We start from the raw sequence: 26361 nt of genomic DNA, 5'->3' as shown, positions 1-26361 counted from the left end.
TTTGCTACCCAAGCATACCAGGAGAACAAATTCATTCCTGGATTGATGAGAGAATAGCTCAGAGCAGGTACTCCAAGATTAAAAGTTTAAATTTATTTGAAGTTTATGTCTTATATTCAGAATTCATATGAATTTTGCCTTAAAGTCACCTTTATATAGTCATAGTTGTAGTCTATAAAATAAATACTTTTAAATTATTTATCATCTGATAAATATTATTAACATCCCAAGAAAGTACACCATGTTTATTCAGTTTTCATGTACTTGTATTGTTGAGAACCCTCAGTGGTTCCCGTACCCAGTTTGAGAAACTTCATCATTATTTTACTTAATCCTTATTATCCAAGTGTTAATAGATGTAGACACAAGTCAAGAAAGATGGAAAGACTTGTTCCTGTCCCAGAGCCAGAAAGTAATGGAGTCAGAATCAAGTCTAAATTTGAATTCTCCATGCTCTTAATCACTGAGCTACATGTGCTCTGTCTTTCTCTTCTCTCCCAATTCTGTGATCTTGTCTAGAAATCTTGCCATTGTGAATGTCATAATTCTTATGGGAAATACCTTTTGAGTTTCAAACAGCTTTAGAAACAGAGGTCATGTGTCCAGTATGACACATGTGTCAGCTCTGACAGGTAGCTGGCCCGTCTCAGACAGATTGGGAGGTCTGTGAGCAGGCAGCTCTAAACCCGGGAAATAGGAACGGAAGCTACAGTTTTCAAGATGACCAACAATCCTGTCTTTTTCCTTGTACATCATAGGAAAACTAAATAATCGGTCCAAAAATTGGCGTTTAAGGACTCATGTGGGGTGAGACCAAAAGTATGATGACTTGAAGATTGCTCAGCTGGTTGGGGAGGTACTTGAACTTAAGAGTCTAAGTCAGATTTTTGCTCTTACTACTCAGCAGGAAAAGAGGCAGAAAAATCAATAGTCCTTGGTCTTGTTTAAGCTACAAAACCATACTTCATGTTACCGCCAAATGTCTCTGGCTGCCAGAGAGAAGCTTGGGCCTACACTGTCACCACAAGTGCTGCCACAATTTTAAGTTTATGCTGAATTCCTTGAACTCTTTTGTCTTAAGTCTGCATGGCAGGAGGCCTGGGAGTCTTTGTAGTACTATGGGACAGGTAGGGGTGAGCAGGGAGACCTGACTCCAGACCTTCTTTTCCTTTTCCCTCCGTAGGGTAGACCCTGAGCTGGGAGAACCTAATTCAGAAATGCAGAGGAGAGAACTGGGTACAGAATCTAAAAGCGGGGTGGCTTGTTCCAGAGCAGCTCTGTTGTGATTTAGGTTACTGACAGTCCTGAGTTTCTAGAGGAGCTTGGAGCCTCGAGGAGGAAGTTTGAGTGATTTATATTATTATTATTATTTTCATCATTCAAGTACCCATTTCCTAACAAATCTAATGCTAAGTGTTTCTCATTCAGCTTAGTGGTTAAGACTGCCTAGTTTTGAATCTTAGATGCATCATTTGATTATTCCATGTCACTTATAAAATGCCTGAAGATGCTACTTGAAGACTGGACTAATGGTAATTTAAACAAATAGGAGGTATATTTTTCTCACATAAAAAGAAGTCTGGAGATCAGTGGCCGGTGGCATTGATTCATTAGGTCAGTGACTTCAAGACCAGCATCCCCTTGGCTTTTCCCTATTGATCTAAGATGGCTGCTGTAGCTGTAGGCATCCTGTCTGTGATCAAGATAGGAAAAAAAGGGAGTGTAGAGGAACATCAGTAATGTTTGTGCTTTTACTAGGAAAGTAAAATTTCCCATATTCTCTCAAGAGACTTCCCTGTATATCTCATTGGTCAGAATGGGGCACCTGGCTACTCCTAAGTACTAAGAAGGCTGGAAAATTGAGTAGTTAGCTTTTTCAGCCTCAGTAGTCAAAAGAGCAGAGGGGGTTGGTAATAAACATTGGGTTAGCCATCCCATGGTCTACCACAATGGCTTGGGCAAGTAAATTCACTTTTCTAGTTGGTTTCCTCATCTGAAGATAAAGATAATAAATAGTACAACCTACCTTAAGAGGAGGCTGGAAAGATTGAGATCAATGTAAAGTGCTTAGCATAATACTTAATGCATCATAAGTAACGATGTTTTTATTATTAGCATTATTATCAACTCTGCAAAGCAGTTATTATTCCATTTTATATAAGAAGAAGCTGAAGTTCAGAGAGTGAAAATAATAACTTGCCTGAATTCACAGATTTTGAAATGGCGAAACTGGGATTAGAGCCTATATCTAAATCTAAAGTCTATGTTCCTTTTTTTTTTTTGTGCTAGGAGTTGAGTGAGCAGAAAACGATGGTTAACTGAGTCTGTCTTGGTCAGACCCATGGCATCAGCCACAGGCTTGGTGATTAAGGGTGGAAGGAGACTGAAAAGAACAGGTTTGGACAGTGGGAACCCAAGTGGGACATGTAAGGACAAAGAGTACCACAGCTAGGGGCTCATCACTGGTCTGATACTAGATCTACCAAATCGGGGCATGCATATTTGAGAAAAAGAGAAATATAACTAAGAAAAGCTAGTTATGGGAGTAGCCAGAAGGAACCCCTTATCTGGCCTGGAGAGAAGAAGGTCAAGGCAAAGACTTTTTGGAGAAGGAAATGAAGTGAGGGGCAAAGGACGGACAGTCTCAAGTTTTGAGGATAGCCTGAACAGTGACACGGAAACAGAACAGTCGAATGTAGTATGCTAGAACAGCTGCACATTTGGTGTTGGTGAAAGTGTATGTAGACTGATAGGCCAGGATTGGCAAGAAAGGAAATAGGACATACAGATGGATTGCATAGGAGATAGACTTGGAGGGTCCTTATGCCATGCTAAGAAATTTGGAATTTTATCCTTGGAAATAACCTTTATCCTTATTTAGATACTCCTTTATCCTTGTTTGGAACTTTATCCTTGGCCACCAGAGAGTTCTAGGAGTAATGGGTAGATTGGCATTTTTTAAAGATCTCTCTGGATGTGTGAGGAGGATGTATTGGAGAGAGCAAAAATGGAGGTTAGAAGATATGTTAGGAGGTTTTTGAAATGGTTCAGTCAAGAAATCTAAACTAGGGGTGATTTGGGTTGAGAAGACATGTTCAAGAAGTTTTTAGAGAGAACAGTGTCTGGCATGCAGTAGACATTGAATATTTGTGGAATATGAATGAGTGAGTTAGGACTTGATGTCGGATTTGCAGAGTGAGAAAAAAGAAAGATTCCGAACTTATCTCAGGCTTCCTCTGGCTTAGGGGACAGGTTGCATGGTCTTATGCCTTTCATTGAGTTCTCAGGAGTACTACGGCCAGCTGTGTTTCTCGGGTAATTTTCTCCTGACCTTTGGGGAATCCTCCTTTTTCCTAGTACTGGAATTTCTAAACTTAGTATACCTTGGTAATCACAGGGCAAGATAATGCTATCCTCATTTTACAGATTTGGAAACTGAGGTGCACAGTAATTAAGTAACTTGCTTGGGATCATCCAGCTACTCAGAGTTAGGAAATATTCTTTCTCCATTGTGTTGCCTTTGTGTAAGACTCTTGAACATCCGGTTGTAATTTCAACTGATTATAGGCCATAATAAAATAAGCAATAAAATTCAGAAGATGAGATTGATCTAATTACTCAGCTGTTAAGATGCGGCCATGAGTTAATAGTAGTTCAGTGCACCTTCTAATTCAGTCCAATATAATGTACAGTATTATTTGCATTGTACAAAGAAATATCTACTGATGCCTCCTTAGTGTTATGAGGAAAAAATAAAATAACTCGTAGAAATAGAATCCACCATTCTCTTATTCTTATTCTTCTTCATCAGATAGATCTGATTTCAGCCTTGACTGTCACTTACATAACTGTGAACAAATTACTTAATCTCTCAGGGCCTCAGTTTTCTTGCCTGTAAAAATATGGGAGGTGTTAGTAGCTGTTATTACTATTTTTCAGACACAGAAACAGAGATTTGGGATTTGATAAGGATTATAAAGGTCTTGCCCAGGTCATATAGTATCCTAGCGGCATCTCTAAACAACAACAATAAAATGTATTCAAATGGAAGTATTTTCTGGGAGTCTTTGACCAAAGACATGTTCTCTATTTCGGTTTATTTGAAAACCTGCTCCTGGTGTGTGTGTCATACCTACTTTCTTTATGACCTCACCAATGGGCTAGATCTTTAACATCATCCCTTTAAATTTGTAGAGCTCAAAAAGAGTTTTTAAGACATTTTTACATATAACTAAAATATCTGGGTATTTGGATTCTAGTCCTGTGTCTGCCTGAGGATGAGTAGCAGATACTTAGAACAGATGAAATGTCTAATATTAGGAGATTAACTGAATTTACTAAGTGTCATTAATATGATCATTTTATGATTTCTTTTGTTTTTACTCATTTTCAAAACGATGTGTGTTCATTTTTTAAAAACTCAGAAAATAACATAAAAAAAAATCCATAATTCCCCTGAACCAGAGATAATTGCTATTAACACTTTGGTATATCTTTTTATCCTAGATCTTCTTAAATGAACATACATACACATTATATTTCAACAAAAATGAGAATATATACTATCTACTATGCTGTAACACCTTTATTTAAGGAATTATGAGTTGTTGGGTCATTTAGATTTATTTGGGATTTGTTTCAGATGATGACATTTGGGTTATTTTAACTTTCACCGTTAACCAGTAGCACAAAGCAAAAATAATAGACTGAAAATGAATGAGAAATAAGAATGCAAAAATGTGGAGGCACTTCTATTTATAAATTTTTAAAGAGACAAAATGTTTTAAAATGCATAAAAGATTATATATACACATATACACAACAGTACACAAAAATTACCTGTATTCAAAGCATGGTGACTGATTCATGCTGACTAAGTAACTTTTTGCTTTTGTCCTGCTTGTGCTTGGCCAAATGGCAATAGGCCTAATCACCTGGAGCCATGCCATTGTAAAAGAGAGGGAAAGGGACATGATTAAAGATCCAGAAACTTTTCATTAAATGCCTGAAAATCCACAGGTAAACACGGCCATTCCCAAAAGGGAACTTTTTAATAAAAGGGGGAGGGTAAGGGACTACCATTTGTTGAAGTACTTACCGCTCTGTACTATGTATTTTGCATGCTACCTCCTTTAATTTTCTAGCCTGCAGTGTAAGATATCTCTGTGTTCTTGAGCCTAAGGTAAAGGGACTTGCCTAAGATTTTATGTTAAGTAAGTGATACAGCTGACTTGAATCCACATTTGCCTGCCTTCAGAGCCCCTGTTCTTCCTACTGGACTGTGAGGACCAGTACACGAAACTCTTGACTCTTAGTAGGAATGTTTGGATGAGTCTCTACAAAGCAAGTTCAGAACTGCCCTGCTTGCCCCACTAGCCAGCCTGCATACAGCTACAAGAGAAGTAAAACGGAGCACTGGTCCTGACGTAGCGTAGATACTCAAAAAATGTTTACCAAACAAGTAAATTAATGGTTGTGTCTCTAAAAATTACATATATGTAAACAAACTGAGCCTCAGAGTTGAAGTGATTTGCCCAGAGTTATAGAATAAGTAAAAGAGCTGGGATTTGAATCTAGGTCTGCCTGTGAATGAAGCTCTTGGTGTTTCTGTAACACTGTAAAGTTTGTCCCAGTTTGAGACCTGCTCTCAATGTCCACAACAGTGTTACTTGTTTGAATTAACAGTGGAGTAAGGTACATGGCCTGAGCACCAATAACTCTCTACTAAAGCTTTCTCTTATAGCTAACTTGGAGTTGCAAATGCAGCAGCCTCTGTAATCCAGAAACCATATGAGATTGGAAGGAGAGAGAACCAGATTAAAGGCTAAAATTCATTCTGCTTTTCATTTTGCATTTATCATAGCACCTAGAACACATTAAGTGTTCAGGTAAATATTTAATTGAATTGACCACCACTTGTGCACTTAGCTCACTTTCAAAGGCAGTTACTCAGGTATTAACATTTAATGTATACACAGTTCTGAAAAGGTTGGATTTCTGGCCTTCCAGCCCACAACTAATTTTAGCACTGAGAAAGGGCTAGCTAAGAAAGGCTGTGAGGATGTAGGCTTCATGATAATAAAAAGAGTAAAAGTGAGTGTGACCAACCTGAGCATAAACAAAGATGCATTTAGGTCTCCCCTCATTTTCTTCACTTTTAAGGGGGGAAAATGTTTTTCCTCCATTCCCTCCGCCCCCCAAATCCGCTGGATCCTCCTACCTCCTCAAACTGTCATCTTTCCTTTCCTTTACTATCAACATTTACTCACTTTCTTGGAGTGAGGGTTGGGGGACTAGGTAAAAAACATGAAGGGATTAAGAAGTACAAATTGGCAGTTACAAAATAGTCACTGGGGATGTAAAATACAGCATAGGAACTAAAGTCAGTAATATTGTAATAAATATGTATAGTGCCAGGTGGGCACTAGACTTATCGGGGAGAATCACTTCGTAAGTTATATACATGTCTAATGACCGTACCATATACCTGAAACTAATATAATATTGAATGTCAACTGTATTTGAAAAAAATAATTTTTTAAAAATAATTTTTACTCAATTTCAGCATGCCCGACTGTTCCAGTACATTCATTAAACCTGCTTTGTATCAAATCAAAAGACAGATATTGTCGTACTGGATAAAAACAAACAAGATACAGGAGATACACTTTAGATTCAAAGGTAACAAAAAGGTTGAAAGTAAAAAGATAGCAAAAGATCATGTAATAGCAACCATTAAGAAAGCTAGAGTGGCTATACTAATATCAGACAGAATAGACTTTAAAACAAAAAAGTATATTACTAGAGATGAAGAGGGACATTTTATAGTGAGAAAAGGGCCAATCCATCATGAACATATAACAGTTATAAACATATACACCCAACAGCAAAGCCCCAAAATACATGAAGCAGAAACTGACAGAAATTAAGGGCTAAAGAGACAATTCAACAGTAATAGTTGGAGACTTCAGTACCTCACTTTCAATAGTGGTTAGAACAGCTAGGCAGAAGATTAACAAAGAAATGGAAGACTTGTACAGCACTGTATACCAACTGTGCCTACCATATTTATAGGATACACCAACAGAATATAATTCTTCAAATACGCATGAAACATTCTCCAGGATAGACCATATAGTGGGGCCATAAAACAACTCTCAATACATTTAAAGGACTGAACTCAGACAAAGTATATTCTCCAACCACCCACAATGGAATGAAACAAAGAGTCTACGGCCCTGCCACCCTGAACTCGCCGGATTCATCTAATCTTGGAAGCTAAGCAGGGTTGGGCCTGGTTAGTACTTGGATGGGAGACCACCTAGGAAGACCAGATGCTGCGTGGGTTTAAAAAAAAACAATGAATGACTGAATGAATAAATAAATAAATATAAAAAACAAGGGATTGTAAGCTGACAAGGTCCTTGCAATCTGTGAGGTCGGCCAAGGGTTGCCTCGCCTAAAGAAAGAAAAAAAGAAATCAATAACAAAGAAATTTGAGAAACTCACAGTTATGTGAAAACTAAATTACACCCTCCTAAATAACCAATGAGTCAAAGAAGAAATCACAAGGGAAATTAGAAAATACTTAGAGATGAATGAAACACAACATACCAAAACTTGTGGAATATAGCTAAAGTAGTAATTAGAAGGAAATTTATAGCTGTATATACCTACATTAAAAACAGAGTGATTTTAACTCAACAACCTAAACTTTCACCTTAACATACTTTGGAAAAAAAAGAGCAAACTAAACCTAAAACAATTAAATGGAAGGAAATAAAGATTAGAGCAGAAATCAGTGAAATTAAAAAATAGAAAAATAGAGAAAATTAAATCAAGTGTTCTTTGAAAAGATTGACAAAATTGACAAACTTTTATCTAGACTTATCAAGAACAAAAAAGAGAAGACTCAAATGAAAATTACTAAACTCAGGAATGATACAGGAGACATTGTTACTGACTTTACAGAAATAAAAAGGATTATAAGAGTGCTATGAACAATTGTATGACAACAGATTAGCTACCTAGGTGAAATGGACAAATTAGTAGAAAGACGCAGATTACCAACACTGATTTATGAAGAAACAGAAGTCTGAATAAACCCATAACAAGTAGAATTAATAATTTAAAAAAAAAAACCTTTCTACAAAGAAAAGCCCAGACCAGTTTCATTTCAGATAAGTTCTAAGAAACATTTTAAAAAGAATTAACACTAGCCCTCCACAGACTCTTCCAAAAAATAGAAGAGAGGGGAAGGGGAACACTTTCTTACTCACTGTATAAGACCGGTACTGTCTTGATACCAAAACGAGACAAAAACATCACAAGAACTACAGACCAATATCTTATTTAAATATAAATGTAAAAATCCTCAACAAAATATTAGCAAAATGAATCCAATAACTTACAGAAAGTATTATATTATACACTATGACCAAATGGGATTTATCCTAGGGGTTTGAGATCCATTCAGCATAGGAAAATCAATCAATGCAATACACCATATTAAAATATTAAAGGAGAAAACCCACATAATCAATAGACCCAGAAAAACCATTTGACAAACTCTAGTACCCTTTCATGACATAAACAAAGAAACAAAAACCCCAACAAATTAGGAATAGAAGGGAACTTCCTCAACCTGGTAAAAGACATTTATGAGAAACCCATGACTATCATTGTACTTAATCGAAAAAGTCTGAATGCTTTCTCCTTAACATTGGGAACAAGGCAAGGCTGTCCAGTCTCACCACTTGTATTGAACACTGGACTGGAAGTTCAAACCAGGGCATTTGGGCAAGAAAATGAAATAAAAAGTCATCCAGATTAGAAAGGAAGCAATAAAACTATCTGTATCTACAGATGACATGATCTTGTATATAGAAAATTCTGAGGAATCCACACACACACACACACACAAAACTATTAGAACTAATAAATGAATGCAGCTAGGTTGCAGGATAAAAGATTGATATACAAAAATCAGTTATATTTCTGTACAGTTGTAGTAATCCAAAAATGAAATTAAGAGAACAATTGTATTTACAGTAGCATCAAAACAAATAAAATATGTGGGAATAAATTTAACAAAAATATAAAATTTATACTCTGAAAACTACAGAATGTTGTTGAAATTAAAGATCTAAATAAATGGAAAAACATCCCATGTTCATGGATTGAAAGACTTGATATTTTTAAGATGGTAGTACTTCCAAGTTGATCTACATATTCAACACAATCCCTATCATTATTCCAGCGGGGTTGTTTGCAGATTTTGACAAGCTGTTCCTAAAATTCACATGGAAATTCAAAGGATCCACATTAGCCAAAATAATCTTGGTAAAGAATGAAGTTGGAGATGTTCCGAATTCCAAAGTTTATTAGAAAGCTACAGTAATCAAGACAATGTGGTTCTGGCATAAGGATAGACATATGGGTCAATAGAATAGAATTGAGTATCCAAAAATAAACCCTCACATTTATAGTCAGTGATTTTCAACAAGTGTACCAAAAACAATTCAATGGAGGAAAGAATAGTCTTTTCAACAAATGGTTCTGGGACAACTGAATATCCACATATGAAAGAATGAACACGTATGCAAAAACTAACTAAAAAATGGATCAGAGACCTACATATAAGAGCTAAAACTATAAAAACTCTTACAAGAAAACTTGGAGATAAATCTTTGTGACCTTAGATTTGGCAAGGGTTTCTTAGATATGAAACTATAGTACAGCAGCTACAGGAAAAAGATAAATTGAACTTAAAAACTTTTGTGCTTCAAAGGACACCATCAATAAAGTAAAAAGACAACCCATAGAATGGAATAAAATATTTGCAAATCACCTGTCTGATAAAGGACTTGTATCTAGAATGTATCAAGAACTTTTACAACCCATTAATAAAGACACAGATAATCCAATTAAAAAATGCAAAGAATCTGAATAGACAGTTCTCCAAAGAAGATATACAAAGGGCTGATAAACACTTGTAAAGATGTTCAACATAATTAGTCATGAGGGAAATGCAAATCAAAACCACAAGGAGATACTACTTTGCACCCCTAGGAGAGCTATCATCAAAAATTCAGATAATAACAAGTGTTGGGAAGTATATAGAGAAATTGAAACTCATATACTGCTGGTGTAGCCACTTTGGAAAACAGCCTGATCATTTCTCAAATCGTTTTTCTGTCTCTGTGACCTTGCTTATACTGTTCTTTTTATTTGGAAATGGCAATCTTTTTATCTATGTCTGACAGAATCCTGCTCATCCCCAAGGCCCAACTCACATTCCAATTTCTCAAGCATATATACCTAGAAACAGAATCGCAAGGTTGTATGTCTTTATTTGGTATTGCAAAATTGCCCTTCATAATGCTTTAACTAATATTTCCATTGTTTTCATATCTTTCTCCACACTCGATATTGTCAGACTTTAAAATTGTTGTCAGTCTAATATGACATAGATATTTTCATTTACTTGTATTTGTATTAAATAGATATGAAATGATATTTTCATTTACTTGTATTTTGCTGATTACTAGTGCGGTTGAACATCTTTTCCTTTTCTCCTCCTCCTCTCTAGTCATTTGAGTGATTTCTTTCTGAATTGCATGATTAGATTCCCCTGGCTTATTTTCATGTTAATTAATGAGTTCTTTATTCTGGAAATTAAGTCCTTTGTTAAATGTATTACAAATGTCTTTTTTTTTTTTAACTTTGTCAAATGGTTTTTTAAATCTTATACAGATTTAAATTTTGATGAATTAATCAAAAGTTAAATTAATCAATCTTTGTGGTTTTTCCTTTTGGTCTCAGATTGAGATATACTTCCTAATCCCAAAATCAAACTGATATTCTTCTATTTTTTTCCTAATAGTTTTTATTATTTATTTATTTATTTATTTTTAACTATTTAGACCTTTGGTGTTTCTGGAATTGGAAAAGTATGAGGTGGGGCTCTGGTTTTTTTCTTTACATGGAAAACCAAGTATCCTGATATATTGAATCTGAGCAAGATTCTTCCCTTTACCACATCTCTTTAAATAGAATAATAGAATAAAGTGAATTGATGTGGGAGGGAAAGAGATTCACAGACCAAATTATCATTTAGCAAAATTTCATCCTGCTCTTTTATTTCTTTTTGAAAGATAAATGCAGGGAGGGCAGAAATCATTCACCAAACAATCTATAAAGTTCTGAGTACCTCCATCTGCCTTATAGATGTTGGGAGGGAAAAAAAGACAGCAGCAGCATACTCCTGGAGTGGCGATTGAGACAGAATGGGCCATCTGCTTTCCATTAAAATTTCTCCCATACTGGCAGATAGGGAACTTTGGAGATATTTTTAGATTTGTAAAAGAATTTTTTCCCCTGAGGAACAGCACACACTTGGCTTTATGTGCATACGTAGGAGCAATTTTATTATTAGCTTTAACATAACCTGTTATTTTTGTTGTTGATGATTTTTTTTTACACTGAAGACATATCAAGTTAAGCCTGCTCTGATTTTAAAGACTTCCTCTTCCAGGGCTCAGTCAAGGTGAATGACCCACAGATTGTTGGCCTTTTATCTGGATGTATAAATTCTCCCTGACAAAGCAATACAACTTGGAACATATTTGATTACTGGATAGTCCACCCCTCCCTTTCCTGTTAACTCAGGGGAAGTTGCCTTTCCCTAACTAAGAAGAACAGTGTCCCACTTACACCCTTACAATTCCCTGGGGCTCACTAGTGAGAAGCAGGGTGGCCGGGCCTTGAATCCAGCATACAGGCCACCTCAGATTCCAGTCCAGCAGGCAGGTCAAAGCCAACACTACAGTACTGCCAGTCAGGGCTGACCTACATTCTTGCCAGTATAGCGTTCTCAGCAGCCAGGCCTCCCAGCTAGTAAGAGGAATCTAGATTCAGGATTTTTTTCTGGAACTAACAGATTCAAGAGTCCATTTAATTTACTTTCTTTCCTTCTGCCTATTAAAGGAAAGCGGAAAAAAGTCTGCAAGCCCTACAGTTAGAATATTTCCATCTTTTTAGCCTTTCAGCTCACAGCAGTAAAAATGAGATTTCTCTATCAGGATGAAGTTTTATAGGCTGTCTCCTAAACATTTTTGTAGTTCTCCCTTTGTTCTTTTTTTTTCCCCCTCCCATATATAACCACAAAAACAATTATTATTATTATTATTATTATTATTATTATTATTATTATGACGACAGTGGTTAACAAAATCCAATAAGTTTCAAGTGTACAATTCAACAGTAAGTCATATCACATTGTATGTCAGATTTCTTATCGTCACCACATATTTGCCCCCTTTTACCCCATCTACTTCCCTCCAACCCCTCCCCTCTGGTAACCACTAGTCTACTGTCCACGTGTCTCTGTTTGTCATGTTTGTGTGTTGCTTTTAGATTTATATCTCACATATAAGTGATACTGTATTGTTTTCAACTTTTTCTGAACTCATACAACTCAATAACAACAACAAAAAAAATCCAGTTAAAAAATGGGCATACTTCTCCCAAGAAGACATACAAATGGCCAACAAACATGAAAGGATGCTCAACATCAGTAGCTATTAGGGAAATGCAAATCAAAACCCCTTTGTTCTTTTTCTCACAGTTACTGTTTTAGCTTTGCCTTTGGGCTACTGCAATAACTTCCAATCTGTTTCCTCCTCCTCTGATCTTCTCACTCTGAACTTCATTCTATACTACCGCTGGAGTAGTTTTTATAAAACACAAATCTGAAACTTTCCCAGTTTAAAATCCTCCAGTGGATTCCTATTGATAAATTCCATTCCATAGTCTGGCATTCGGATCTCTTCAGAATCTATTCCCAGTGTATATCCTTATCTTCATTTCCTGCCACTTCCTTCACACACTGTAAACTCCATCCATACTGAACTTTTGGCCATTTCCCTAATACAGCATACATTTTCATGCCTTCATGCATGAAACGAGTATATATTTCTTTGTCCTCACCTCCACACACCTCTGACAAACTCCTGCCACTCATTGTTCAAAGCTAACTAAAACATTTCTTCTTCTAAGAAGCTGTAACTCTCCCAGACCTGTTCTTTACTCCCTCTTCAGTATTCTGCTAATACCTCAACAGTATTTGATTATAATATATATGTTGCTTACAGATTAACCTAAATAACCTAAATTATTTCCCCATTTGACTGTAAGCTGCTGTATAAAGAACCTAGTATAAAGAACAGAGTATAAAGAACAGAGTAAGCATTTGCTAGATGTTGACTATGCTGATGGATAATGATGAAGAAATCTGGATTAAGTCATTTTAAGGCCTTCACCGACCACCTATCACCAGTCTGTCAATTCAATTTAAAAAAAAAAAAAAATCGGGTTAAAACCATCAGCAGAAGAATAAACAATGCAGAAAGAAAATGGAATTGTTTTAGGGGAAGGGGATTTGTAAATTGAAGTCTGGCCAAAGGTTGGCGGTCAGAATGGTTGAAGGAATTAGGCCTGTTGATTTTGGACAAGAGCAAATTCAAGAAGAATAAGTGGAAAAAAAAGGCGGAGGGGGGGCAAGAGGAAGTAAATAATTTTGAATCTATAGTATGTTCTGAGCACTGTGCCAGGTACACCCTTTATCTGATTTAATCTTCCTCCTAGCTCTATGAAATACATTAGTCCCATTTTAGAGATGAAGATACTGAAGCTTAGACTCATCTTACACAGCTAGTAAACAGAGAAGAGACAGAAGCCGGGCCTGCTGAGAGAAAGACAAAGTCCATTCCCACCAACCTCCCTACCTCTCACCAAAACATGAGTCTACTCAGCATAAAACCTCATCTGGCTGCCATTTTCTTTGCCAAAATTCTTTTATTTGTTCTTCTAAACCTGGGAAAACAGGAAATTACTCTAGAGAATCAATATGGTCAAAGATGGCTCAGTTAAAAAAAAAAAAGTTATTCTGTTCCCACTCAGTGTCCTAATTTAGGTCATGTTCACGTTATTGAAAAGCATCACACAGGCACTGAACTGCAGAGTTAGAAGAGGTATTAAAGGTGATTGAGTCCAATTTGCCACTCAGCACAGAAATACCCTTTATAATGTCCCACACAGCTAGCCATGTGGCCTCTGCCAGCACACCCTTCTAATGATTGTGTGCTCAGAACCTCTTTAGGCAGTCAAAGCTCCTGTTGGAGAGCTCCGAAGATTAAGAAATTCTTCATTCTGAGCTAAAAACCTACCTTATAAGAAATCTTATTAGGTCTACCCTTACAGAACACGTCTGAATTAAAGGTGTTTTTGAAGTTTGGTTTTTGGTCACTTTGGCTTTGGGGTGGGGGAGGTGGGCAGTTTTCTTCTTTTTAATCTGTGAGCTTCAGACCCAAAATATCTTCAGGACATGTGTCTCCCTGCTCACAAAGGAGTGATCCTCTTTGTCTTCCTGAGCCAAGGAGTTAGTCTTCCACTAGCCTTTTGATACTCTGCTAATTTTACTTCCTAAAGATCAAGTCGTTTCTGAAAAAGTCCTCTGATTTCTCTTGAAAGTAATTTCTAATTTCCATATTAATCAAAAAATAGCTTTACATTTCTTCAGTCCTAATCCTAGTGACAACAAGAAAAAGAGATTAGATTGTATGGACATCTACAAAATAATTAAAATGTACGCATCAGAATCCCAGGAAACCTGGTCACTAGTATATCCTTTGAGATACAAAGGAGAAAAGCTCACTTGTGCTCATTTATTCTCTTCACTCTTGACCTTTAAAGAATACATACAGAAGGATCAGACTTGTTTCCAAGGACCAAGTCATTTGGAAGGTTTGGAAAAGGCATTGCTTTAGTATTTCCTTCCCAGTTTCAACACTGACTTGCTGAATACTCTTAGTCAAAAAGTCACTTCACCTCTCCTAGCCTTTGTTTCCTTATCTTCAAGTAAGGGAAATAACATTAGTGTTCTTTTGAGGCTCAAATGAAATAACAGGTGTGAAAATATGTTTTGTATGAGCAGTGAGTAAAATATGCTTGAATTATTTGAACTTAGTATCTTTACCTTCAGTGAACTTTAACAGATCCAGGCAGCCTTGGGGTCCAGACTTATACTGCACTCTGCCTGCTTAGGTAGTGCAGAGCCTTTTGGGGAGTCTTTGGACTGTGCTGGGGGTGGGGTGAGATGGGTGGGGCAGTGGGGGAAGGTGTGGGGGGACATCCAGCAGGGAATAGCCACTAACTAGCAAGTACTATTATGACCTGAAGCTTATATTTCAGTGGTGGGAGATAGTCTCCCATAAACAAGGAAACATATGGTATGCCAGGTTAAGTGCTGTGAAAAAAAAGCAAGGTAAGGAGCATAGAGAGTAATGAAAGTTGAATGCTGCTTTAGAAAGAAGGTAAGGTGATGTTTGAACAGAGGTCCAGAAAAAGGGAACAGAAAGGGTAAAGACTCTGAGATAGGAAAGTGCTTGACACATTTGAAGAACAGCTCGGAGGCCGTTGTGGCTAGAGTAGATTAGCACAGGGGCAAATGGTAGGAGAGAAGGTTAGAGAAGTAGCTGAGATGCAAGTTGGTCATTAAGAGGATTTCACTGTAATTGTCTTGGAAAGTTATTATGGGGCTTAAAGAGAGGAAGGAGTGTCATAATCAGGCTTAATGTTTTAACAGGATTGCTTTGGCTGCTTTGGGAAATAGACTACATGTAATGAAAGGTCGAAGGAGGGAGTCCAGTTAAGAAGCTATTGCAGTAATCTAGGTGAGAAATAATGATGACTTAGAGTAGGACAGAAAGTGTGTAATGAGATATGGTCAGATTCTGAATATATTCTGAAGGTAGAACTGAAAGGATTTGCTGATGGATTAGATTTTCATGCCTTCATGCATGAAACGAGTATATATTTCTTTGTCCTCACCTCCACACACCTCTGACAAACTCCTGCCACTCATTGTTCAAAGCTAAAACATGTTGTCTTCTAAGAAGCTATAACTCTTCCAGACCTGTTCTTTACTCCCTCTTCAGTATTCCGCTAATACCCCAGCAGTATTTGATTATAATATATATGTTGCTTACAGATTAACCTAAATAACCTAAATTATTTCCCCATTTGACTGTAAGCTGCTGTATAAAGAACCTAGCACCATGTCAAGGATGACTTTAAGTTTTCTGGCCTCGGGCTGGAAGAATGAGTTGTCACTGGTGAGGAGAAATCTGCAGAAAAACAGGTTTGGAAGGGAGTGGGAGGATAGGAAGTTAAATTTTATTTTTGAATCTTGTTAAGTTTGAAATAATAATAACTGTTTGAAGGTTAAACTATGTGCCTGGCTCCAAGTGCTTTGAAATCTTAACTAATTTACTACTTCTTACAACCTAAGAGTAAGTAATATTATTAGTCCCATTTTACAGATGGGAAAACTAAGGTACAGAGAGGTTAAGTAAGTGGCCCAAGATCACACAAATAGTTAGCGATGTTGCTGGGATCAAACATAAGCCTAAGTCTAGCTCCAGAGACCACACTTGTAACCACTCTGCCATATAGCCTGATGTCTGGGAAACATCCAAGTGGAGATGTCGAATAGGCAGTTAGATAGTATATGAGTCAGGAGTTTAAGAGAGAAGTCTGGTCTAGCATTATGAAACTCGGATACAGTTAGTGGACAGGTGAAACTAGAAAGGTAAGTTAGGGTCAGCCACCAAAAGAGAGACATAGTCACAAGAAGATTTCGAGATCAAATCCTTGAAAGACAACCTGCCCTCTCGGATATGGTTAACCCTTTAGTCCTGCTCCTTAGAGCCAAAGAGGGTACAAGCCAAACTACTGTGAGTGCCTCCCAAAATGCTACCTACTATGCTTCTGCTTAGAATGTCCTTTCTTTCCTTTTTTTGTCCACATGCAGGGACACCTCATGCCCCGTATAATCCCAGGCAGACAATAGGTACTAAATAAATGTTGGTTGGTAAAGGCTCCTTTTCTGCCTACTCTCTGTCATTGTCATGGTACTTTTCAGGCTGCATTCTAACTGTCCACTTATTTTTCTTTCTCTCTAATTAGTTAGTGACCCTCTCAAGGCCAGGGACCCTGTTGGATTTATTTCTTTTGTTTTAAAACACTCATAGCCACAGAATACAACCTTCCAGGTAATCTCTTCATTGAGTACCTATTTGCTACCATATCTGTGCAAGGCACTAGTGATACCAACAATACCATAAACAGACAGCAAGATGAATAATATCAGTTGGGGACAAAGAAACAACAAAATCAGGAAAGTTGTGGGGTGAAAGCCCAGCTTACTTGTGATGCCCTTTCTGGACAGAGAAAGTTGAGGAAGGGATAGTCTCTACTGGCCACATAAGACTATTGTCCACCCTGCATTTGATTTCCTGTGCTTGCTTATCCAGGCTGAGGGGAAGAGAGGGGTAGTGTGTTGACAGGGCAGGGAGTGAGAAGGAAGAGCTGAGTTATTGTGTACAGGCAAATGAGATGTAGCTATGCCTTCAAAGTGCTTACAATTTAAAGAGAGGTAGGACAGGATAGGAAATGTAAACAAACCAGTAAAGTACAGTGTAATAAGTTCTGTAATTGAGGATGCTGTTTCTTCAAATTTGTTTTGTGCTAAAGAGAAGTTACAGGTAGTCAGAGTTTGGTACGGTATGAGAAGTCACTTTCAGAAAAGCAGAAAAGTCTCGTGATGTTCTCAGGAAAGAAAGGAGTTCACTCTCAGTAGAGATATAAAGACTAGAATGGATGATCCCATGAGTGTGTTGTAGAGGATGCTCTAACCCAAAAATGAGGGTAGACCAAATGGTCTTTGGGTGCTTCTGACTTTAGTCGTCAATGACCCTACTTCCCTACCTTTATCTTGGCCTGAGGATGTCATCTGTAAAATGAAGAGGGTTGGATCAAATAAAGCTCCTTCTAATGCTACCCTTCGATGATATCTGCCAAAATAAAGTGAATGAAAAAAAAGTTCTACTTAGAAACATTGAAGAAAGATCCTATAATTGCCCCTAAAGTGAAAGAAAGGCTTCTGAGATAGCATAACAAGGGATGTGATGACCCTTGGCTCTCAATCTCTTGCATGAAGCTGAATACAGATTTCACGTGCTTGCTTATCCAAGACTGGATTACTTTCCTTTCCAGATTAAACCCCTGATTTTCTTCTTGAGAAGTGGCAGACCTCCAGATTGCTAATTAAGTGACAACAAGTTGGCTTCCTTGGTTCTGAAATCAGAAAATGATGGGGCGGGGGGTTTTAATTTTCTTTGGAATTAGAAAGGATTTAGGGAAAGGCATATTAACAAAGATACATTATTAAAGCTCAATATTTACAAATCCCAAAGAAGCTTTTAGGGATTTAGGGATTTAATCTTTGACTTTTAAAATCAGCTTTTTATTGTCTGTCAAAATACCAATGAGCATTAAACTACAGGGAGCAGTGAGACAGGCACTTACACACTGCTAGTGCAAGTACCAATTGATAGTCTTTCTAGAAAGCAGTGTGTAAGACTCTTAGCATGTCATGTCTTATCATCTTTGCTGCTACAGCCCTTATCTGGGCCCCATCATCTGTTGACAAGAGTTTGCAATAACTCACACCTTCTCTACCCTTCCCCTCTTATAGTCTGTTTTCAATACAACGATCCGAATGACCCTTTTCAAAAATAAGTCAGATCATATTCTTCTGTGCAAAACCCATGATGGCTTCTCATTTTACTCAGAGTAAAAATCGAAATCCTTACAGTAGCCCATAAGGCCATACATGAAGTGACCAACCCTTAACCTCTGTGGCTTTCTCTGTTACTACTGTCCCACTCGATTGTTGCACTTCGGTTACACTGGACTCTTTGCTGTTCCTCAGACATGTCCCATATACTCTGAACTTAGGGCCTTTGCACTGACTATTTATTTTGAAGTATTTTTCGTTGTTATTGTTAACTCTATTTCCTTCAAGTCTTTGCAAAAACTTTACCTTCTCAATGTGTCTTATGCTGGTTACCCTATTTAATAGTGCAGTGCTTTCTCCCCAGTACTGTAGCACTTTCGAAGTCCTTTACTCTGCCTTTTTCTCTTTTCTATAGCATTTAAGAATGTGTTTGTTTATATTTACTGTTTATCCACTGCCTTCTTACACCCCCTTAGATTCTAGGCTCCACAAGGGCAAGAATCATAGTGTCTGAAACAGAGTAGATATTTAAATATTTAAATGGCTGAACTTTAAAAATAGCACTGTCTTTTGACCTAGAAATCTGATTTCTAGAACTAGTTCCTAAAGAAATAATCAGAGATTCAGTCAAAAGTTTATTTAGGCTGTCATAGCTTATTTATAATAATGAAAATTTGCAAACAACCTAAACATCTAAAAGTAGAATAATGGTTAAATGATTTGATATAGCTACATAATGGAATATTATAAAGATATTTAAAATGTTTTGAAGAACGTGTAATTACATAGGAAAATGCTTATAATGTGAAAATGTTAGAAGGTAGAATATAAAACTATATATATGCCCCTACCTCACACCAGACAAAAAAATGTATCAATGATATAAATATAAGGGCCAAAACTATAAAACTCTTACAAGAAAACATAAGTGTAAATCTTTATGACCTTGGATTTGGCAGTGGATCTTTATATATACCACCAAAGGCATGAGCACAAAAGAAAAAATTGATAAATTGGACTTCATCTAAATTAAAAATTTTTTTGTGTCAAAGGCATTATCAAGAAAATGAGAAGACTACCCGCAGAATAAAAGACATTTGCAAATTATATATCTGATAAGGGTTTACTATCCAAAATATGTTTTTTAAAAACTATAATTCAATAACAAAAACAACCCAGTTAAAAAATGAGCAAATGTTTTGAATATTCTCCAGAGGAGGTATACAAATGCTAATAAGCACATGAAAAGATGTTCAACATCATTAAGCATTAGGATGATGCAAATCAAAACCACAGAGATACCACTTCACACTAGGATGTCTGTAATCAAAAACAAAGCAAAACAAAATAACGAGTGTTGATGAGGATATGGAGAAATTGGAGCACTCATTAATTGCTTGTAGGTATGTAAAATGGTGCAGCCACTGTGAAAAACAGTTTGATGATTCCTCAGAAAGCAAAACATAATTATCATATGACCCAGCAATGCTGCTGCTGCTTCTCAGTATATATCCAAAAGAATTGAAAGCAAGACTCAAATACTTGTATCTCAATGTTCATAGTAGCATTATTCACAATAGCCAAAAGACAGAAACATCCCACATGTCTATTAACAGATGAATGAGTAACAGATACTTCTTCCAAGAAGACATACAAACAGCCAACAGATATATGAAAAGATGCTCAACTTCACTAGCTATTAGAGAAATGCAAATCAAAACCACAGTGAGATACCACCTCACACCTGTAACAATGGCTGTTATCAGTAAGACAAGTAATAAATGTTGAAGAGGTTGTGGGGGAAAAAGGAACCTTCACACACTGCTGGTGGGAATGTAAATTGGTACAGCCACTATGGAAAACAGCAGGGAGGTTCTTCAAAAAATAAAGAACAGAATTACCAGATGACCCAGCAATCTCTCTTTTGGGTATCTATACACAAAAAAATTTGATCTGTAAAGATATATGCACTCTGATGTTCAATTGCCATGTTATTCACAGTGGCCAAGACACAGAAACAACCAAGTGTCTTTTGATAAATAATTGGATAAAGAAGATGTACATACATACAATAGACAATTACTCAGCCATAAGAAGAAATACTGCCATTTGCGACAACATGGACGGATCTTGAGATAATCATGCTAAGCGAAAATAAGTCAGACAGAAAAAGTGGAGACCCATATAATTTCATTCATGTGGGATATAAAACTGAAAGCAACAAATGAACAAAACAAACAAAAACTCGTAGACACAGACAACAGTTCAGTGGTTACCAGAGGGAAATTGGGAATGGGGTAGATAAGGGTAAAGAGGGTCAAATATATGGTGATGGAAGGAGATTTAACTTCAGATTTAACGCACAAAGCAATATACATATGTTTTATTATTATAGGTTTCAAATTGTACACTTGAAACCTATATAAGTTTATTACCCATTGTCACCCCAATAAATTTAATAAAAAATATGTAAAACAAAACAAAAACAGATGAATGTATAAACAATGTGGCAGTACATACAATAGAATATTATTCAGCCATAAAAAGAAGTAAAATTCTGATACATGTTACAGTATAGATGAACCTTGAAAACATTATGCTAGGTGAAAGAAACACAAAAGAACAAATAGTGTTTGATTCTGCTTCTATAAAATATCTAGAATAGGTAAATTCATAGAGACAGAAAGTGAATTAGAGGTTAACAAGGGGCTATAGGGAGAGGGAATAGGAAGTTATTGTTTAATGGGTACAGAGTTCCTGTTTGGGAGTGATTAAAAAGTTTTAGAAACAGATGGGGTGGTCGTACAACCTTGTGAATATAATGCCACTGAATTATACACTTAAAATGGTTAAAACCACAAATTTTGTTATATATATTTTATCACAATAAACAATTTCAAAAACATATAGCACCTGTACAGAATATACAGTGGTGGGTTGGATCTGGCTTTGGATCTGGCTTGTGTACAGGGCTCTCTAGAGCCAGTCATGAGCATCTGTTCCCAACTACTCATTCAGTGATGTGGTAGCTTGAAATTGGCCATGGTGGGAGTGCTTACACTGTAGAATTTGGCAAATGCTACAAAACAGCTCCATCTCAGTTCCCTTGAGCCAGTTGTTAAATATTTACCAGCACACCACTGAATATATGTGTATAAAAATGCATAGAAAACTGTCTGGAAGGATAGATACCAGACTGTTATCACCTCTAGGGAGAAGAGTGTTGTGGCAGGAATATAAAAGTAAACTTATACTTTTACCATATACACTTCTATATTATTTTAACATTTTTATAGTGAGTATATAGACATACTTTTCTTGTACTTTTTTTTTTTTTAATGGACAGGAAAATCTGCATATGTTGGGTTATGGTGTTGGTGGCTTTTCTCTTTATTTATTTATTTTTTTAGGCGAGGCAACCCTTGGTCGACCTCACAGATTGCAAGGACCTTGTCAGCTTACAATCCCGTATGTTTTTATTTTTTATGCCTACAGCACCTGGTCTTCCTAGGTGGTCTCCCATCCAAGTACTAGCCAGGCCTGACCCTGCTTAGCTTCCCAGATCAGACGGGATCGGGTTCGTTCAGGGTAGCATGGCCGTTCTCTTTAGAGGCTAAAAGCTGGTCACATTGTCTGAAATGGCCCACAGAGAGGCTGAAGGCCAAGTCTGGGACCCAGATCCTGTTTCCTCAGAAATCTGCTTTTCTTCTTGCCTGACTAAATGTAGCTTTTCTTGTCTCTTTGTAGGTTACCCAACAGCCTACCCAGCAGCGGCCCCTGCCTACAATCCCAGCCTATACCCCACCAATAGCCCCAGTTATGCTCCAGGTAAGGAGAAAATAGAGATAATACTGGTGAGTGGGGTGGCTGGTGGGATCTATTTAGAAAAATAAACACTCCTGCTGGCCTTTTCCTGTCCTGAGTTGCTCTGGGCTCAGCCTCATTCTCCTGGGAGTTCCCTTTGGGAACTGGGGCAGTTCAGCCCTCAGTATGGGGACAGGGGCAGAATCTCCTCCATTATACTTAGGACTTAAGGTTGGCCCATTTCTCCTCTACTGGAATGTCTGAGATGTGCATCTTCCTCACAGAACCTTTTCTGTTCTCTCAATATCCAAATCTGTGCTTTGCTCAGTTGCCCCTGAGAGTTTCATTCACACACACACATACACAGCAGACTTTCTGGGTGTGGATTTGGAAGAGAGTGAGAGTGAGAGACTTGCCACCAGAGGGTAAAGAGCTGGTTTTCAAGCTGATGCAAGAAACTTGTTTTTCAAAAATAATAAAAGCCCAACACTCTTTGGGTAGAGATTGAAATATGTTTGGAAATGTTGAAAAAGTTTGTTCTGGTTTGGGCTGGGAGTAGTACAGAGGTCTTCCCATTGATCGTAATCCCCACACTCAGCTGACGCCTTAACACACAAGGTGCAGGAGAAAGACTATGGGCTCTGCAGTTAGTCCTGGGTTGAATCCTGATTACTCACTAGTTGTAAAGACTTGAACAAGTTGCTTCACCTCTCTGAGAGATGTGCTACCTACCTAAGCATTGTAAATCGTTTTATGTAAGTTCCTCTTTGTTTGCTCATTAAGGATTTATTTTTTGATGTCCTCTAGACTGGGATGGAAAGAAAGAGGATGCCATGTTTGCCTGAAGTATCTTACAGTCCATTTGGGAGCTGTCATATAAACAAATTCATGACTATACAGTATGATGAGTATTGTAAAAGAAATACATAAGAGAGGAAGCAGAATTGCGAAGAGCAGTCTACCTGAGATTGAAAGTGTAGGGAGAGGCTTCAGAGAGGGTCTAGCATTAGGGAGAAGTAAGAGGCATTCTTTTAAGCACACAAAGGCGGAGCTGGGCATTCTAGGCAGAGTAGAGTCTAGGCAAAGACATGGAAAAGCGTTGAATGTCATGATAATACCCCCATTTTCTTGTTTAGTAATTATTATTCTATAGTTAGAAAGCTTGAAAAGACCTCAGAGATCCTCCAGTTCATCCCCTTCACATGACAAGAGAGATTCAGAGAGAAGCTGTATTTTGTCCAAGTTACCCAGTGAATCAGCAATAGAATATGGACTAGAACCCTTAGCAGATCTTCTGGCCCTTGGTCTGGTGCTTTTCTGTGCCAATCCATTACTTACTCTACTGTCATTCCCTTTTCTTCTGCGATGTTTAAATGGGCTATTTCAGAAGACCTAGATTTGAATCCTGATCTGTCATTTTTTATACTAGCAACTTTAAAGTCACCTGACCTCTCTGAACTTCAATTGCCAGTCTCTAAAGTAGGAGTCATGTCACAGTCGTATTATACACACACCCATACACATCATGAAGTTATCAGATAGCCCCTCTGTTTGGGGCAAATGAAAACTATTTTATGCAAATAAATGACGTTAAACCCCTAAAGTGTTTACATAGATGCGTCATTCCGCAGACATTTATTTTGGCCTAGTTATGTGCCCAAGACACTCTAGAAAACATTGTAGGTGATTCAGATCTGGGGAAGCTGCAGTCACTGTCCTCAAAGAACTAGGGAGCAGTGACGCACGGGCTAAAAACTTATAATGGTATTTCAGCATTGATATTGTATTCTGTATTTCCCAAAATATCTTTAATAGGAGGCAGAAATAATAAAAGCTACAGAAATTCTCTCTGATAAAATATTTAATCAGATTGGTAAGGTCTATCTTAAAAACTGTTGGTTTTGATTATCAAGTATCTCATAATATAGAAATGATTTAAATGCTATGATATCTGTGAATTGGCTTAGTAAACTATCCAGTCTAAAACAAAATGAAGCGAGTAGTTGCAGAAAGTTAGGTAAGACCTGGAATGAAGATACATTGTCTTTGTAGTCATGAGACCATCAGCGACCTCTGTGGAAGCAGAGTTAGTCAGGTGGTGAGACTGGGAGTGAAGAAGTAGACTTAGCAGATAGAGACTACTCTCATAAAGAGGCTTGGCCCATCTGATCTCGGAAGCTAAGCAGGGTTGGGCCTGGTTAGTACTTGAATGGGAGACCACCTAGGAAGACCAGGTGCTGTAGGCATAAAAAATTAAAAAAAATAAGGGATTGTAAACTGACAAGGTCCTTGCAATCTGTGAGGTCAACCAAGGGTTGCCTCGCCTAAAAAAAAAAGCTTGGCCACAAGGGAAAGGAGAACAAGAGGATGTTGATTAGAAGGGAAAGTAGAGTTAAAGGAGGGGTTTTTTTGGAATATGAGCATGGTTGAATAAGTACTGATGGGAAGGGGCAAGTGGAGAGGACAAGTCGGATGCAAGAGCCAGATGGAGCCAGGCCTCTAAAGAGGCTGTGATGGGGTGAGAAATCCAGAGCTTAGTTCATTTCTTTGGGAAGCTGGTGGAGGGGGGGTGCCTCACAGGGGAGGGTGGCTCTTCTTCCCAGACTAAAGGAAAGCTCACAGGTGGAAATGCTTAGAATAAATTGCCCACTGGGAAGTGGAGAGTTCTTATCTGATGATTGGGTTTGCTGAGACAGATGAGCAAGGATAGAGGGAAGGTTCTTAAGGAGAGAGGTCAAGGTGTGAAAGTCTCACTGGAAAGGGTGGGAGAGGACACTACCAGCAGGTAATACAGCCATGTAACATTGGAGGCCTGGCTGAGGGTAGATGCCCTGAACTTGTCAGGACTCTATTTCCCAGCATGCGGGTATTTTCTCATGGTGTCAGAACTTCTGGTGAGAGATTGTGGAATTGCTTTAGGATTAGTCTGGCAAGAAAGTAGAGGATGGGAAATATATAGCTAATATTTTTTGAATGGTTCCTATGTGCCAGGGATTATTTTAAACTATTAATGGATATTAACTTGTTTTATATCACAGTAAACCTTTGAGGTCAGTACTATTGTTATTCCCATTTTCCAAGTTGGAAAAGTAACATTTAGAGGAGTTAGGGAACTAGCACAAAGATCCAAGCCCAGCCATCCTGCCACCACACCCGCATGAGTATTTAACGACTACATTATGGTTGCAGTTGGCCAGAGAAAAGTTGAGGAGTTAGACTAGAGCAACCAGACTAAAGAGGGAAGGGAGAGCAGACAGGAGGAGGCTGAAACGCTGGTGTGTGTGTGTGTGTGTGTGTGTGTGTGGTGTATGTGTAGCAAGGCAGGCTGCCACATGAAGGCCACAAGAGGGTAGGGGTGGGGGTGCAGATGGAGATTGGAAGCTCCTGGCATGTATAAAGTACTGATTAAGTTTCGATTTTAAAACATCAGCTCTCATCAAACTTGATTTTCTGCAATTTTGTTTTGAAAAGTCAACATATTTCTAAGCTATGACTAAACCAACCTAGACCATTTTTTCAGAAACCCACAAAATCCACTAGAGAGGGTAGTAATTAGCATACTGTGTCAGACAGCCCCAAACTGGGAGTTGGAAGACCAGGGTTATAGTGCTAACTCTGCTACTGAACACACGTGCACACATATACCCTGGCCAGCCTGTCTCAGGGAGGCTGGCCTTTGCATTCACCAGGTCTCCTGACTGCTGTGGGGGAGCTCCTGCTATAGAGGAACTAGCTCAAGGACAGAGAGGGCAAAGTAGGTTACTTTCAGCTCCTGCCAGAGCCAGCCATTTGTGATGCTGATAAAGGCCTGCAGGGTAGAAACCTGCAAAGGCTCTTAGGTTTTAATTTCTCTCAGCTTCTTCAGATAGACCAAGAAGTTACTTCAGAGAGAGCTATTTTTAACAGCTCAGAGTACC

The 26361-nt window shown here is 37.8% G+C and overlaps 1 protein-coding gene and 1 pseudogene across 9 annotated transcripts in view; one reads left to right on the top strand and one right to left on the bottom strand.

Annotated features, from left to right (window-relative positions):
* Positions 1-26361, top strand: part of FAM168A (family with sequence similarity 168 member A) — a 156559-nt gene that overhangs the window by 108019 nt on the left and 22179 nt on the right. For 7 of the 9 annotated variants that reach the window (XM_039848004.1, XM_039848005.1, XM_039848006.1 and 4 more), the window contains one exon: positions 22388-22468. The exons of the other annotated variants lie outside the window; for them this stretch is intronic. In XM_039848004.1, coding sequence (XP_039703938.1) covers positions 22388-22468 — 81 coding nt within the window. The remainder of the gene's footprint in view (positions 1-22387; positions 22469-26361) is intronic. 9 annotated transcript variants of the gene reach the window in all.
* LOC120590709 (uncharacterized) lies at positions 22127-22245 on the bottom strand (annotated as a pseudogene).

This window comes from Pteropus medius, unplaced genomic scaffold, assembly GCF_902729225.1.
Source record: "Pteropus medius unplaced genomic scaffold, Ma_sr-lr_union100, whole genome shotgun sequence".
In the NCBI taxonomy this organism is placed as follows: domain Eukaryota; kingdom Metazoa; phylum Chordata; class Mammalia; order Chiroptera; family Pteropodidae; genus Pteropus; species Pteropus medius.
This window is presented reverse-complemented; position numbering and strand designations above follow the sequence as displayed.